This window comes from Emys orbicularis, chromosome 12 (genome assembly GCF_028017835.1).
Source record: "Emys orbicularis isolate rEmyOrb1 chromosome 12, rEmyOrb1.hap1, whole genome shotgun sequence".
NCBI classification, from domain to species: Eukaryota; Metazoa; Chordata; order Testudines; family Emydidae; genus Emys; species Emys orbicularis.
In genome coordinates, this window is record NC_088694.1 from 2,020,948 (window position 1) to 2,033,785 (window position 12,838).

The following is a 12,838-nucleotide window of genomic DNA, read 5'->3' on the forward strand; positions in this document are numbered from 1 at the left end:
CAGGGGGCGGGGGGGCAGGTGAGAGGCTTCGGGGGGCCCAGGTGGGGGACAGGGGGTGGAGGGGCAGGTGAGGGGGCTCAGGGGGCCCAGGTGAGGGTCACAGCGCGGGGGGCCCAGGTGAGGGGGCAGGTGAGTGGGCTCGGGGGGCCCAGGTGGGGGTCACAGCGCGGGGGGCCCAGGTGGGGGTCACAGCGCGGGGGCCCAGGTGGGGGACAGGGGGCGGGGGGGGGCAGGTGAGGGGGCTCGGGGGGCCCAGGTGGGGGTCACAGCGCGGGGGGCCCAGGTGAGGGGGCAGGTGAGGGGGCTCGGGGGGCCCAGGTGGGGGTCACAGCGCGGGGGGCCCAGGTGGGGGGCAGGTGAGGGGGCTCGGGGGGCCCAGGTGGGGGTCACAGCGCGGGGGGCCCAGGTGGGGGGCAGGTGAGGGGGCTCGGGGGGCCCAGGTGGGGGTCACAGCGCGGGGGGCCCAGGTGGTGGGCAGGTGAGGGGGCTCGGGGGGCCCAGGTGGGGGTCACAGCGCGGGGGGCCCAGGTGGTGGGCAGGTGAGGGGGCTTGGGGGCCCAGGTGGGGGTCACAGCGCGGGGGGGCCCCCCCGGGAGGCGCGGCGGGGGGCGGCGCCGCGCGCGGAAAGTGCGGCCGCCAACGCTCAGGCTGAGGCGGGCGCGCGGGCTGGGCCGGGGCGGGGCCGGCGGGACATGGGGCGGCGCGGCCGGGACGCGGGGCCGGGGAGCGGCGCCATGCAGAGCCTGAACCAGCTGCGCGCCGAGGTGCGGGGGCGCGGGCCGGGCCGGGGAACGGCCCCTTGTGCGGCTCCAGGCGCCTCGGCCGGGGCCTACCCGAGCCCGGGGCGCGTCTGGGCCGAGCCGGTCCCTGTGCAGCCCGGCCCGGCCCGCTCGGAGCGGGGCTGCCAGGGGGCTGCTGCCCTCCCGCCGCGGCTGGGGGCTGTGCGCGGCCCCCGGGGGCAGGGCCGGGGCAGGGGCAGGGCCGCTGTTCGCAGCTCGCGGGGTTGGGCCGGATCGGGCCGGGCTACCGGAGCATGTGGGCAGCGGGTGCGACCCAGGGCCCGCCTGGCGCTGACTCCTCCAGGGGCTCTCAGGCTGGGGGGCGGGACCCCTCGGGGGTCGTGAGGTGTCAGCCCCCATCCCAAACCCCGCTCTGCCTCCAGCAATTATAACGGTGTGAAATAGATTAAAACGTGTATTTAATGTATAAGGGGGTCGCACTCACACGGCTGTGTAAAGGGGTCACCGCTGCACCTCCGACATTGCCTGTGTGCTTTTTGAACCCGCAGCGCTTCACAAATGCTCTGGGTCACTAGCACGGACATGCACAGCCCTGCGCCAGCAGCGTGTTTCTGAGTGTGCAGGTTAGGGGTGACCAGATGTCCCCATTTTGGGGTCTTTTTCTTATATAGGCTCCTATTACCCCCAACCCCCTGTCCCAATTTTTCACATTTGCTGTCTGGTCACCCTCGTGCAGGTGCACGGCAGGGAGAGACGTGGCGGTGCTGAGTGGCTCCCAAATCGTTTCTCACCCGTGTGCTTTTTGCCTAACTGGTCCCTGCAGGGTGTTAGGGCTGGGATTACAGTGCATATCCCACACAGGTGCACAGCATCTGGTCCTCGCTGTTGCAGTAGATAGCCATGGACTTGAGATGAATATTTTTCCGTCACTGGTACCCATACACCTACATGAGCTTCAGGCTGTCTGTAACGATTTTGGCTTCCCATCTTTATTTTAGGTGTTGAGCCAAACTCACACCGAGGTCGTTGGTCAGCTTGTCTGCCTCCCTTTCAGTTGTGCAGTGCGGAAACTCTTAATGGTCTCTCCTGCATTACAAAGTTTGAACACAGTTGTTTTGAATCCACTTATCTAACACAATGGGGACCATAAAGGTAGGCCCAGATTAATCCCATTCAGAAATGCAGCAGCTAACCATGATTAATTTGGCCTACCCTAGCCCCAGACCCATGGCAGCAACAGGTCATCTAGTGTCAGAAAGTGATAACATTTTGTAATAGAGACAAACCCTCAGTCTCTACTTGCAGGTACAGGTTACAACAGGGATCAGTAACCTTTAGCACATGGCCCACCAGGGTGCTTACCCTGGCGGGCCGGGCTGGTTTGTTTACCTGCCCCGTCTGCAGGTTCGGCCGATCGCGGCTCCCACTGGCGGCGGTTCGCCATCCCAGGCCAATGGGGGCTGCGGGAAGTGGCGCGGGCCGAGAGATGTGCTGGCCACTGCTTCCCGCAGCCCCCATTGGCCTGGAGCGGCGAACCGCAGCCAGTGGGAGCTGTGATCGGCCGAACCTGCAGATGCGGCAGTTAAACAAACCGGCCCGGCCTGCCAGGGTGCTTACCTTGGCGTGCCGTGTGCCAAAGGTTGCCAATCCCTGAGTTACAACATGCTTACATGATGGAGAGGTAATGGACATTAGCTCCTACAGCAGCAGCCCAAATACCCCGTAAAGGTGTGGAAATATCAGGGTAGGTCCACATCCCTTCTCCTATTGTGCCCCTGTATACTGAACTTGGGTTCCATAGTCTTGTGCTATCTCCGCACAGCACCATACAAATCCCTTTCCAACGACAGTTACTAGCTGTGTGAATATTCTTGAAGACAGTATTCCAAAAGGATCAGTGAGTGACCTCTACAAAGCCAGAAAGTCATGTGAGGAAGCATCATTTCCTTGTTGCCATTGGAGGGAGGTGGCCAAGGAAGTGCAGTGAAGTAAACTGTATAGTGGTGAAATGAATCTGGGCCTGTAGAGCTGCATTGAGTAGGAGAAGGGTGTTAACACAGAACAGCAGATATTCCTCTTTCAAGGATCTGTGGAGAGAATTTGGAAGAAGTGAGTGAGAAATGTAGCCTGCTAGTCCCTGGTTTAGTGACACTATCCTATTTCTTCACAGCAATTCTCGGCACTGACTGATGTAGTCTTCCGCTTTTTAACAGAGCCCAAGGAGGTAAGGCCTCTGCAGCACAATATGGAGAGGGGGTTGATTGCAGCGGTCAGATGAGATGAGCGCAGAGTTAAGGCTTTGTCTCTTCTCTTTGCTGTCTGCAGGTAGAAAGGTTTCTGACTCAGCTCTCTGAATTTGCCACCATGAATGAAATCAGCCTGGGTCCTCTGAAAAATATTATCAAAAGTATCCTCTCGATACCTAACGGTGAGTAGCCTGGAAGTGGTTGTGTGTGAGAGAATGTTACTCCTGGCCTGAGCCTGAAAGGAACTGCTGTGTTTGTGCCTGCACACTAATCCATATAGAGCCCCACTGATTTCACTGTGCCTATTAGCTTGCAGGACAGAACCTTTGATTGCTAAGTAAGCAGTAGTCAAGAATTAAAAATGAGTTCTCAAACATACTTTAGAAAACCCTCTTTCTGTTGAAGTATCCCTGTTCGGTTCATCAGGCTGTTGTCTCTCTGAAGCCATGTCTATACACAAGTTCCACTGGCTTAACTAAAATCTGTTTAAAAATATTTTAGTTGAACCTACAGAAATCCTTTATGCGGACACATAAGAACGGCTATACTGGGTGAGATCAAAGGTCCATCTAGCCCAGTATCCTGTCTTCCAACAGTGGCCAATGCCAGGTGCCCCAGAGGGAATGAACAGAACAGGTAATCAAGTGATCCATCCAAACCACACATCTGTTGGTTTAAGTAACACTTGATTACGTGAGTTTAACTTGCACCTGTAAACATGTATATATTTGGTGAAACTAGTGCAGTTTTATCTTCAGACAAAAACACTGTAGCAGCTGCCAGCTACATGATGCAACATTGTACTTCCCAGTAGGCGGATGAGCTTCATCAGACAGAGAGGGCTGAGCAAATTGAGACCCCATTAGAAGACTCTGGAAATCAGAGCGATTTAAAATTGTGTTGAGGTGACTTCTATCCTTGCAGCCTCCTTTTAGAGAAACGCTTATCTATGAGCGGCTCACCAAAACAGGTGTATGTTAATCACACATAGTGGAGCCAGAAAAGTCCAGCCGAGTCATTCAGTCTGACCACTTTGTTTTACAAGATTATTCCCTACGGCAATCCTGCTACCACCATAGCCAACTTATTCTCAGCAATCTGCAGTGCCTGTGCTTCACCCACCTCCCTTGGGAGTTTCTCCTGTTGATCCATTACCCTTATTATCTGTAGGTCTTAGATTTTTCTGTAGTTCCCATCACCATAGTACTTAAGTGCAAATTTTCTTCTAGCATTTTGCTTGTACTAAATTTTCTTTTTGTAGCTTCAGGCCATTTCTCCTTTTCCTGCTAGCATAAAAGGCAGTGACAACCTTTCCTTCCTCCTTTTATATAGCTACCTTAAAGGTATTTACAGTCAGAAATCATAATTTTCCCCATTCTGAGGCTTTTCTTTACTAGACAACATACATTTATCTCCCTCGGTTGCTATTTATGTGCCTTATCCTCAAATCCTTGTATCATTTTTGTCAGGGCTGAGATGCCATGAACGATACCTGCCATCTGTTTGGATAACTTCACTGAGTGCTTATGTACAGTACAGATACAAAGCCGTGTGGGGCAGGCAGTCTATCAGAATTTACCAGACAGAATCCTTCTCTTGGCTTCAGAGAACAGGGTCCTTGTAAATTTCAATGTGCAGCCTGCTCCCCAAGAACAAAGCAGGCAGGCACAGCAGGAGAAAATGTTATAGGCACATGTTCACACCCACCATCCAAAACACAGCAGGTAGGTCAAATTAGTAGCTTGCCAGCCGTTAACAAGCAAAGCTTCTGTAGGGGAAAAAGCAGTAACTTCAGAATGAAGCTGCTGCTGCCGTTACCATGGAGACCAACAATGTAGCTTCATCTTGCTCTCATGCACATGCATCTGACTGACTCTTTAAGCAGAATCTCTGGCTTCTATAAAGGTACAGTAGGAGACAACAGTATTTCCTACTTTGGTGAGTAGCGAGTTGCTGAACAGCACAATTGGAGAACAAAAATATCCTATTAAAACCTCTCTGTCCCTGTGTTTGTTTGACTTAACACAGTGTACAATTCTGTATTTCAGTAAAAATGATTTCCTCCTTTTGCAATGTTTATTCTAGGGGCCCTGAAGAGGAATCTGTCATCTGAACAAGTCAGAGCAGATTTCATCGCTCTGGGTAGGTCACTTGACTTTACTAAATATTAAATATTAATTGGTTATTATTTTGTTAATCTTGTGTTGTTTCTCCTACAGGACTCAGTGAAGAGAAAGCCAGTTATTTTGCAGAGCAGGTATTAGTAGAATTCCTTTACTTCTTAACTTAAAAAAAAAAAATCTCACTGGGATGGGGCGGTTTAATAAACTTGTGGCCACATATTCAGAGGTGCCAAGAAGTCAGCTTGTTTGTTGCTTCATACCTAGTTGAAAATCCTAAACTGAAGATGCCATGACAACTGGTATGAAACATTTTGTCTAAGCAGTTCTTCGGATTTGGCATGGCATATGCATTGTAGCATATAAGCACCTTAAACAGTTTTATTGACTGTGGCAATTAAGTGTGGCTTTGATTCTGTTTCTGCCTTTGCTTGCATTGAACGTCAGCGTTATCCAAATAAATGAACACAGGACTTTTTGCATGAATGTGTTAAATTGGTCCCATGGCAAAAGTTTCAAAATGCCTAAATCAACTATATAAATAAAAAATAAAATAAACAAACTATGTTTTTTAAACTTATACCCCCGTCCATTTTCATATTTTGGCATTTATGCAGTCCCTTGGTACATGCTACATGTACATCTGCTTTATGCTTTTGCTGGGGCTCTGCGCAGTTCCTCATTGGTGTTGGAGCTACAGGTAATATGGTAAGGAGAAGTATTTTTGCATCAATTGGTTAGGTGTCCATTTTTTGCTCTTACAGTGGAAGCTGAATTCCCCCACCCTGACACGCTTGGCTGTTGGACAGACGCTGATGATTAACCAGCTTATAGATATGGAGTGGAAATTTGGAGGTAATGGATGTGAGACATGGGTAGAATGAAGTGTCTGTATGATGTCAAGGCTGAAATCCAGCAGCGGTTCTTAGCTGTAGACTGTCTTGAAATAATTTCACTCAACTAAGCTACTTTAGACCTCAGGGAAGTTATCTGTCATCTCTTCTCTCCATTTCACAGTGACCGCAGGGAGCAGTGAACTGGAAAAAGTTGGAAGTATCTTCTTACAGGCAAGTCTCCCAAAATGAGAGTTTAGGGAATGGGTTATAGTTCATCACTAGGTAAAGGACAAGCTAAAGGGATGAACCTGCTGGTGCTGACTCCAGTGGGAGCCAAGGGAACCCAAGAGTCTGGCATTTGGAGTTGGCTCTGCTTCTGATTTCTTGAAGACAGCAGCTAAAACAAGTGCACTGCTGCTGCTTTTTCTGCATGCTTCACTTATCTAAGGGATGATGAAGCACCAGCATTTGCAGTCCAGTAGAGGTCCTGATAGTGTGTGCGCGAGGTTGGGTTGATTTGCTTAGATTAAAGACACTCCTTAGGATGATCTCTGAGGGCTAGTCTACACTTACCGGGTAGTTCGACGGCTGCGGATCGAAGTTCCGAGTTCGATTTATCGCGTCTGGTGTGGACGCGATAAATCGAACCAGGAAGTGATCCCCGTCGACTGCGGTACTCCAGCTAGACGAGAGGAGTACCGCGAAGTCGACGGGGGAGCCTGCCTGCCGCGTGTGGACCGCGTCTGAACCGCGGTAAGTTCGAAGTAAGGTATGTCGAATTCAGCTACGTTATTCACGTAGCTGAATTTGCGTACCTTACTTCGACTTGGGGGGTAAGTGTAGACCAAGCCTGAGAAGGATCTACTCCTATAGTAGTTTTTCCTGGAAGACCAATTGAAGAAGTGGTCTCTCTACAATAGTCTGTGCTGTCTGAAACTAAAGTTTGATGCCTTGATTTTTATGATGCTAGGCTGTTTCAATTAAATGTCTCTGATTTCTTCCCAGTTGAAATTGGTGGTTAAAAAAGGAAGCCAAATGGATCACGTGTATGTAGGTGAGTTAACTAACTTCAGAGGGGAGTTCTAGAGCAGAAACATTTCATGAAGGGACTTCAGAAGTATTTCATGAAGCCTTTGAAATTCCAAGTATTTACAGAAAAGTCATATATATTCATTGGCTCTCAATGAGCTTTGGAAGCAGACCCAGTCCCAGCAGGGGGTCACTATAGAACAGTGGTTCTCAACCAGGGATACGTGTACCTGGGGGTACGAAGAGGTCTTCCAGGGGATATACCAACATATCTAGATATTTGCCTAGTTTTACAACAGGCTACATAAAAAGCACTAGCAAAGTCAATACAAACTAAAATTTCATACATTGTCTTGTTTATACTGCTCTCTATACTATACACCAGGGATCGGCAACCTTTGGCACGCGGCCCGTCGGTAATCCGCTGGCGGGCCGGGACGGTTTGTTTACCTGCAGTGTCTGCAGGTTCGGCCGATTGCAGCTCCCACTGGCCGCGGTTCGCCATTCCAGGCCAATGGGGGCTGCGGGAAACAGCACAAGCCAAGGGATGTGTTGGCCGCCGCTTCTCGCAGCTTCCGTTGGCCTGGAACGGCAAACCACGGCCAGTGGGAGCTGCGATCGGCCAAACCTGCGGACGCTGCAGGTAAACAAACCGTCCCGGCCCGCCAACGGATTACCCTGATGGGCCACGTGCCAAAGGTTGCTGATCCCTGCTATACACTGAAATGTAAATTTATATTCCAATTGATTTATAATTATACGGTAACAATGAGAGAGTAAGCAATTTTTCAGTAATAGTATGCCGTGACATTTTTGTATTTTTATGTCTGATCTTGTAAGGAAGTAGTTTTTAAGTGAGGTGAAACTTGGGGGTATGCAAGACAAATCAGACTCCTGAAAGGGGTACAGGAGTCTGGAAAGGTTGAAAGCCACTACTGTTGAAGCACTGACTATAGATGCTCACAGCTATTCCAACCCTGGCCTCTCCCAACTGGTGACACTGTATGAAATAATTCAGAAGTACTGGCTGTGTGGAGGGTCTTCGTATCTATGCATATCAAAATATTACCATCACGCTCTGACAATTGGAGCCTTTAGAAGTAGTCATTAGAGAGCAACATACTAAAGGAAATGAGAGCAATCCCAAGGTCTGTCATATTATGAAAATCTTTGCCTGAAATCCTGTTACATTCAAATGATGTTGTATAGAAAAGCATGTTAAGAGCTAGAATCTCTAATACAATCCAGCCCAGGTGTGGATGAAAATTGCTCCTTGATATGGATGTGAATAGCTTTGTGTTAGAAATGGGACTTTAAATATAGCTGGGTTTTTTTTCCTCCCCTTTCTCAGAGTTAACATTGCCGCAGTTCTACAGTTTTCTGCATGAGATGGAACGAGTCAAAACCAGTCTGGAATGTTTCAGCTGAAACCCTTAGGGACTGCATTTATACCATAGAGGGGTAATTTTTCCTTGTGGGCCAACACGTCTGATCTTAACTCTGCAGATTTGTAACATATTAGATGAAGATTGCACTGTTTAATAAACAACACTGTCAAATAGTTCTGGACCCAGAATGGAAATGGTCTTTAAAACTGTTATATTTCTGTCCTTCAGAGTCTGAAACTTTTACAAATATTTAGTATCTACAAACATAAGTACTCATTTTGCTTTTCTGTAGTAACCATTAGAAGAAAATATTGTCAGAGCTATGTAGACATTTATAGTGGTATGCAAGCTAGGAATCCATGTTAGTGTCCTGCTTCCTTTTGTATTGGACTTGCATGAGAGGGATAAAGCAAACTTGTGAGTGAAGAGCATTAAAAGAAAAGAGAGCGAGAATCCTAACTAGATGAATTAGTTAGCAGTGGTCCACATCAAAGCTCTCATTTTCGTGTTAAGAACTGGACTGATAATGTACTGCCCCATAATGGAAATGATTATTAAATACTAGACATGGGAGAACACTGGGCTTTCATTTAAAAAAAAAAATCACCCTGATAATCCCCCTGTTTTCTGAACAAACATACGCTTCTAGTGAAGAGCTCCTAAAGACAGGCCTGTGTGAAGGAAGTAGGAGACTTATTAGTACATTTGTCACTCTTGTTAGTCTCTTGGGAAGATGAACTCACTTGGAATGTTTGAGACACCTCTAGGCCAAGCAGAGGGCTTGTACTACCTACCACTGCCTTCACTTAGGCCTGTTTTGTGGCTGACTAGATTTCATTCTCCAGGGTTGTCACTTTAGCACCTTTTATCACTTTAAGCACCTAAATTCACTTTAAGCACACCTCTTGGGACAGGTCTTCTGAAAGGTGATCCCGCTTGCAAAGTATTCTCTTTCCAACACTAAGTGTTCCTGAGGAAGTGAGATCTTCACATGCAACTCCAGTCACAACATGTATGATGGAAAGAACCAATACACTGTGATGTGTAGGAATAAGAGCTTGAACTAGCATGCAGCCAACACCTAAAATAACTCAGAGTCCTGCAATAAGCAGAGAGTCCTTCCTGCCTAGTTTCAATGAATGATCAAACATGAGACCTTCCTTTCTTAAATCACTTCTCTTCCAGTTACAACATTCCCTTCCCATAAAACCATGCACAGTGAGATTATAAATAAATACCAGAACTTTGACAGATTGCCCTCTGAGTGCAGTATTACATGCTCATTTTAATCCGTTACAGGAAAATACAAACAATTCCACATGATCTTTTGTAAGTAGGACCAAGTGAGAAATGAGAACGGTGTCTTGTGTTTGGAGAGTCTAACGTGGGGGAATCCTACTTGAAATGTCCCAGGCTGACTCATGGCCAATATTTGCATTTTTCTTTCCCTCTGTCATACTCCATTCATAAGGGAGTCCTGCTTTGTCACGTGATAATTGTAAACTGGAAATAAAACCCTTAGAAATAAAATCCCTCCAGTAAAACATTCCTTGTCCATTATTTTTGTACCCCACCCCATCTCACATAGAAAAGCCAAAGGGTCGTGTCAAGAAGAGGGGCCTTTCTGCCTTACATTTTCTGCTACTAGTTCCTATTGTTTCACCCAGCCCTGCTGTTCCTAGGTTGTCACTATTAGATGATAGTTGTAGTGGGGGTGGAATACAGCGATGCCCTGAAAGGTGCCACTCTCAGCTGCAGATCTAGAACAATCTAACCTGCTCCCCCCCCTTAAGTGCTGGCCTGGGGAGCGCTGAGGCCTCATGTCCTCCAGCTAAGGGCTCCTGCTGTGCAGCCTGACAGTCGCTGCGGGAGTCTGATAGGCAGCATTAGGGCACTGCTGCTGCACCCACAATGCCTCTGTAATGTGAAGTGACCTTCATGTGCTACCAAAGGTCTCGGCTAGCCCCGTAATACCCCTTTCATCCCGCGTACTTGACTATGCATGACTGAACAGGCTGCGCCTCCTTGGAAATGAGCTCTGGTAGATGGCCTGAGTGGAGCCCTGGATGCTGTGACTCGAAACGTTTCTGTGGCATGAGCATGAAGGAACATCAACTGCAGTGGATTAAAATGGAAGTGGATCTTTCTACATTGGACTGTCAGGTCTGGGAGGAGACCTGGCCTCCAGAGAGCACAACAAGAAATCTAATGAGACAACTTTGTCTTCACTGCACAGCAAGTCTCATCCCCTTCTTCACCTCCACAGCCACTCCCAGGTCTTGGTCCAAGAGCGATATGGGGAGTGGTGTTTGGCCACGCTCCCTCTGGTCCTGCCCTTACTCCTGAATACTACTTCCTTGGTGCTAGCAGTGCAGGGGGGAAGGGAATGCTGGAGTCAGACAGTGAGCAGGGGAGGGGCACAGAGTGAGAGATTTGAGAAACAGACAGGGCACTTTCCTCAGTTCCCACTGCAGCAGCCTTAGCAGGGGGCGAGCGAGGGGAGTACTGCTGTGTCCTGGTCCATGTGTCAGTTTTATGAATGATTTCCTGACAGGTACAAAGGCTGACTCAGCTGGCCTCCTGTTGTGTTCGGTGCGGGACCGGCTTTTCCGGCTGCCAGTCAAGCCCAGTGAGCCGAGAGCTAATCTCTACAGGACAGCAGGCTCAGGGGGAAATAAGGGCCTCTTATAGCTTGGGCTGAAAGCTAACTGTATTTCTTCAGTGGTTTTGGTTCCCTGGTGGTTTTCTCAGCCCATTTCCTTAGGGAGCAGCAGCAGCTCTCGCCCCCTCCCACCACTTTGTTTTTCAGAGCTCTACTATGAAAAGTTGCAATTTCACAGGTCCGAACAGACACAGGACCCTTGGGTAGATCTCGCCTCCTTTTCAGCAGCAAGCAGCCAAAGCAGGAGGCTTTCCCTAACTCCCTGATGCAGTAGTGGCAGGGCAGGGGCAATCCGGGTATTTACACTTCATGGCTGGGCTGCTCCCTCCTTCCCCCTGGTAAGGCATGCCTGAAAGCAGTGAAGGAACCAGAGCTAACTCGGTCTAATATTAGATCTTTGAGCCATTCTGCTCCAATTCAGGCCAAAGCTACAGTAGTGAGCCTGGCTCGGTGTTCTGATTTACCCCTCCCAAAATTCTTGGAGAATGTGAGACAGTCCAGGGACTGTAGTTCTCCCCTCTGCAGAGGGCCAGCACATGACCAATGTGCTACCCAAGCAGCGCCTGCTTTGTACAGACTCTGCACAGGAGAGAATTTCACCTAGGTCAGGGTGATTGCCAATCCAGGAAAAGACGGACTCTTGGGAGATATGCTGGATGCAGGTTTGCCAAATCCTTCGAAGTATCCTCCAAATAGATACCATTTTGGGAGATAGGCCCCGATTGGTCCTGTGCTCGGATAGGTTTATGATATTTTAATATAGTTGTTCTTTTTAGACCTCTGTAGCAGAGCTGGAGGGAGAAGGGGCTGTGCTGCCCACACAGCTCCTGGAGGGGCTACTTTAGATTCAGTTGTGATTATTAACATTTCCCACTGCTAATAATGTGGCAAGTAGGGAAGTTTTAGCACATGGTGTCTGTACTTTGTTCTGTAATTCTGTGCCATTTAGTTCATCCCTACAGGACTCCTCTAAGCATGAAAAGCTCCCCCTGCTTGGAGCGTACAAAACAGGCACCATTTCAGCGCCTGCCTAGGAGTGGTCAGCGCACGGGCTGGAGAGGAAGGAATGCGGAGGTCTGTTCTCAGCTCCGTCAGTGACATGCTCTGCGACCTTGTTCAGGTCACATGCAGCGGGATATTCGAGAGCGCAGCTCCCACTGAGAATCGTGGAGAATCCCACTCCTCCACTGTTTTCAGTGGGAGCAGCTGAATGCCAAGCTTTTTTGAAAACCTGGCCCTTAACGTGACTCCATTTCCCCATTGGTAAAATGGGGTTAATCAGCCTTCCCCATGGGGTCAGTGCTCAGCCAGCCTGCGGGCGATTCAGTATTATTTTACAGCCCAAGCCCCAGACAAACTGAAGAGAAGGAAGCTGTGCATAGTTTCTTAAAAGTGAACTAAGATCCCAGCGCAGTTGGGGCTACTGCCTGCAGACGTAGGTGACATTTTAAACAAACTATTTTGAAAGCGCCTTTGCCTCAGGGGCTCTGTTTCCTCTGCAATAACATTATCACAGCCACTTGGACTAGTGCCTGGAGGGGCTAGGAGGTCAGCAGGTGTCACAGGGCTCACCTGGCATCCTGAACCTGGGCCTTGTAGGTATTTAGAGCAGAAAGAGGGTTGTTTTCAATTGCTTTGTCATAACCTAGCGCTCCCTTTGTCTTCTCTTATGCCTGGCTTTGCATCCTTTTTCGCCCCCTGGGTGGAACACCCCCCAAATGCACCATGCATCCTCCTGCAGCTCCTTCAGATTTCTCTTTAAAACCCACTTTCAGGAAGCCTTCCTACCCTGACAATCTCCCCCCAGTGTCCGAGCC

The 12,838-nt window shown here is 49.1% G+C and overlaps 1 protein-coding gene across 1 annotated transcript; it reads left to right on the forward strand.

The window, feature by feature from the left end:
* Positions 1–700: 700 nt before the first annotated feature.
* COMMD7 (COMM domain containing 7) lies at positions 701–8,530 on the forward strand. The gene is made up of 9 exons (XM_065414323.1): positions 701–764; positions 2,911–2,964; positions 3,066–3,168; positions 5,072–5,128; positions 5,206–5,243; positions 5,871–5,961; positions 6,124–6,173; positions 6,948–6,996; positions 8,323–8,530. The coding sequence occupies exons 1-9, from the start codon at positions 735–737 to the stop codon at positions 8,397–8,399; spliced, it is 549 nt and encodes a 182-aa protein (XP_065270395.1). The 5' UTR covers positions 701–734; the 3' UTR covers positions 8,400–8,530.
* Positions 8,531–12,838: the final 4,308 nt, after the last annotated feature.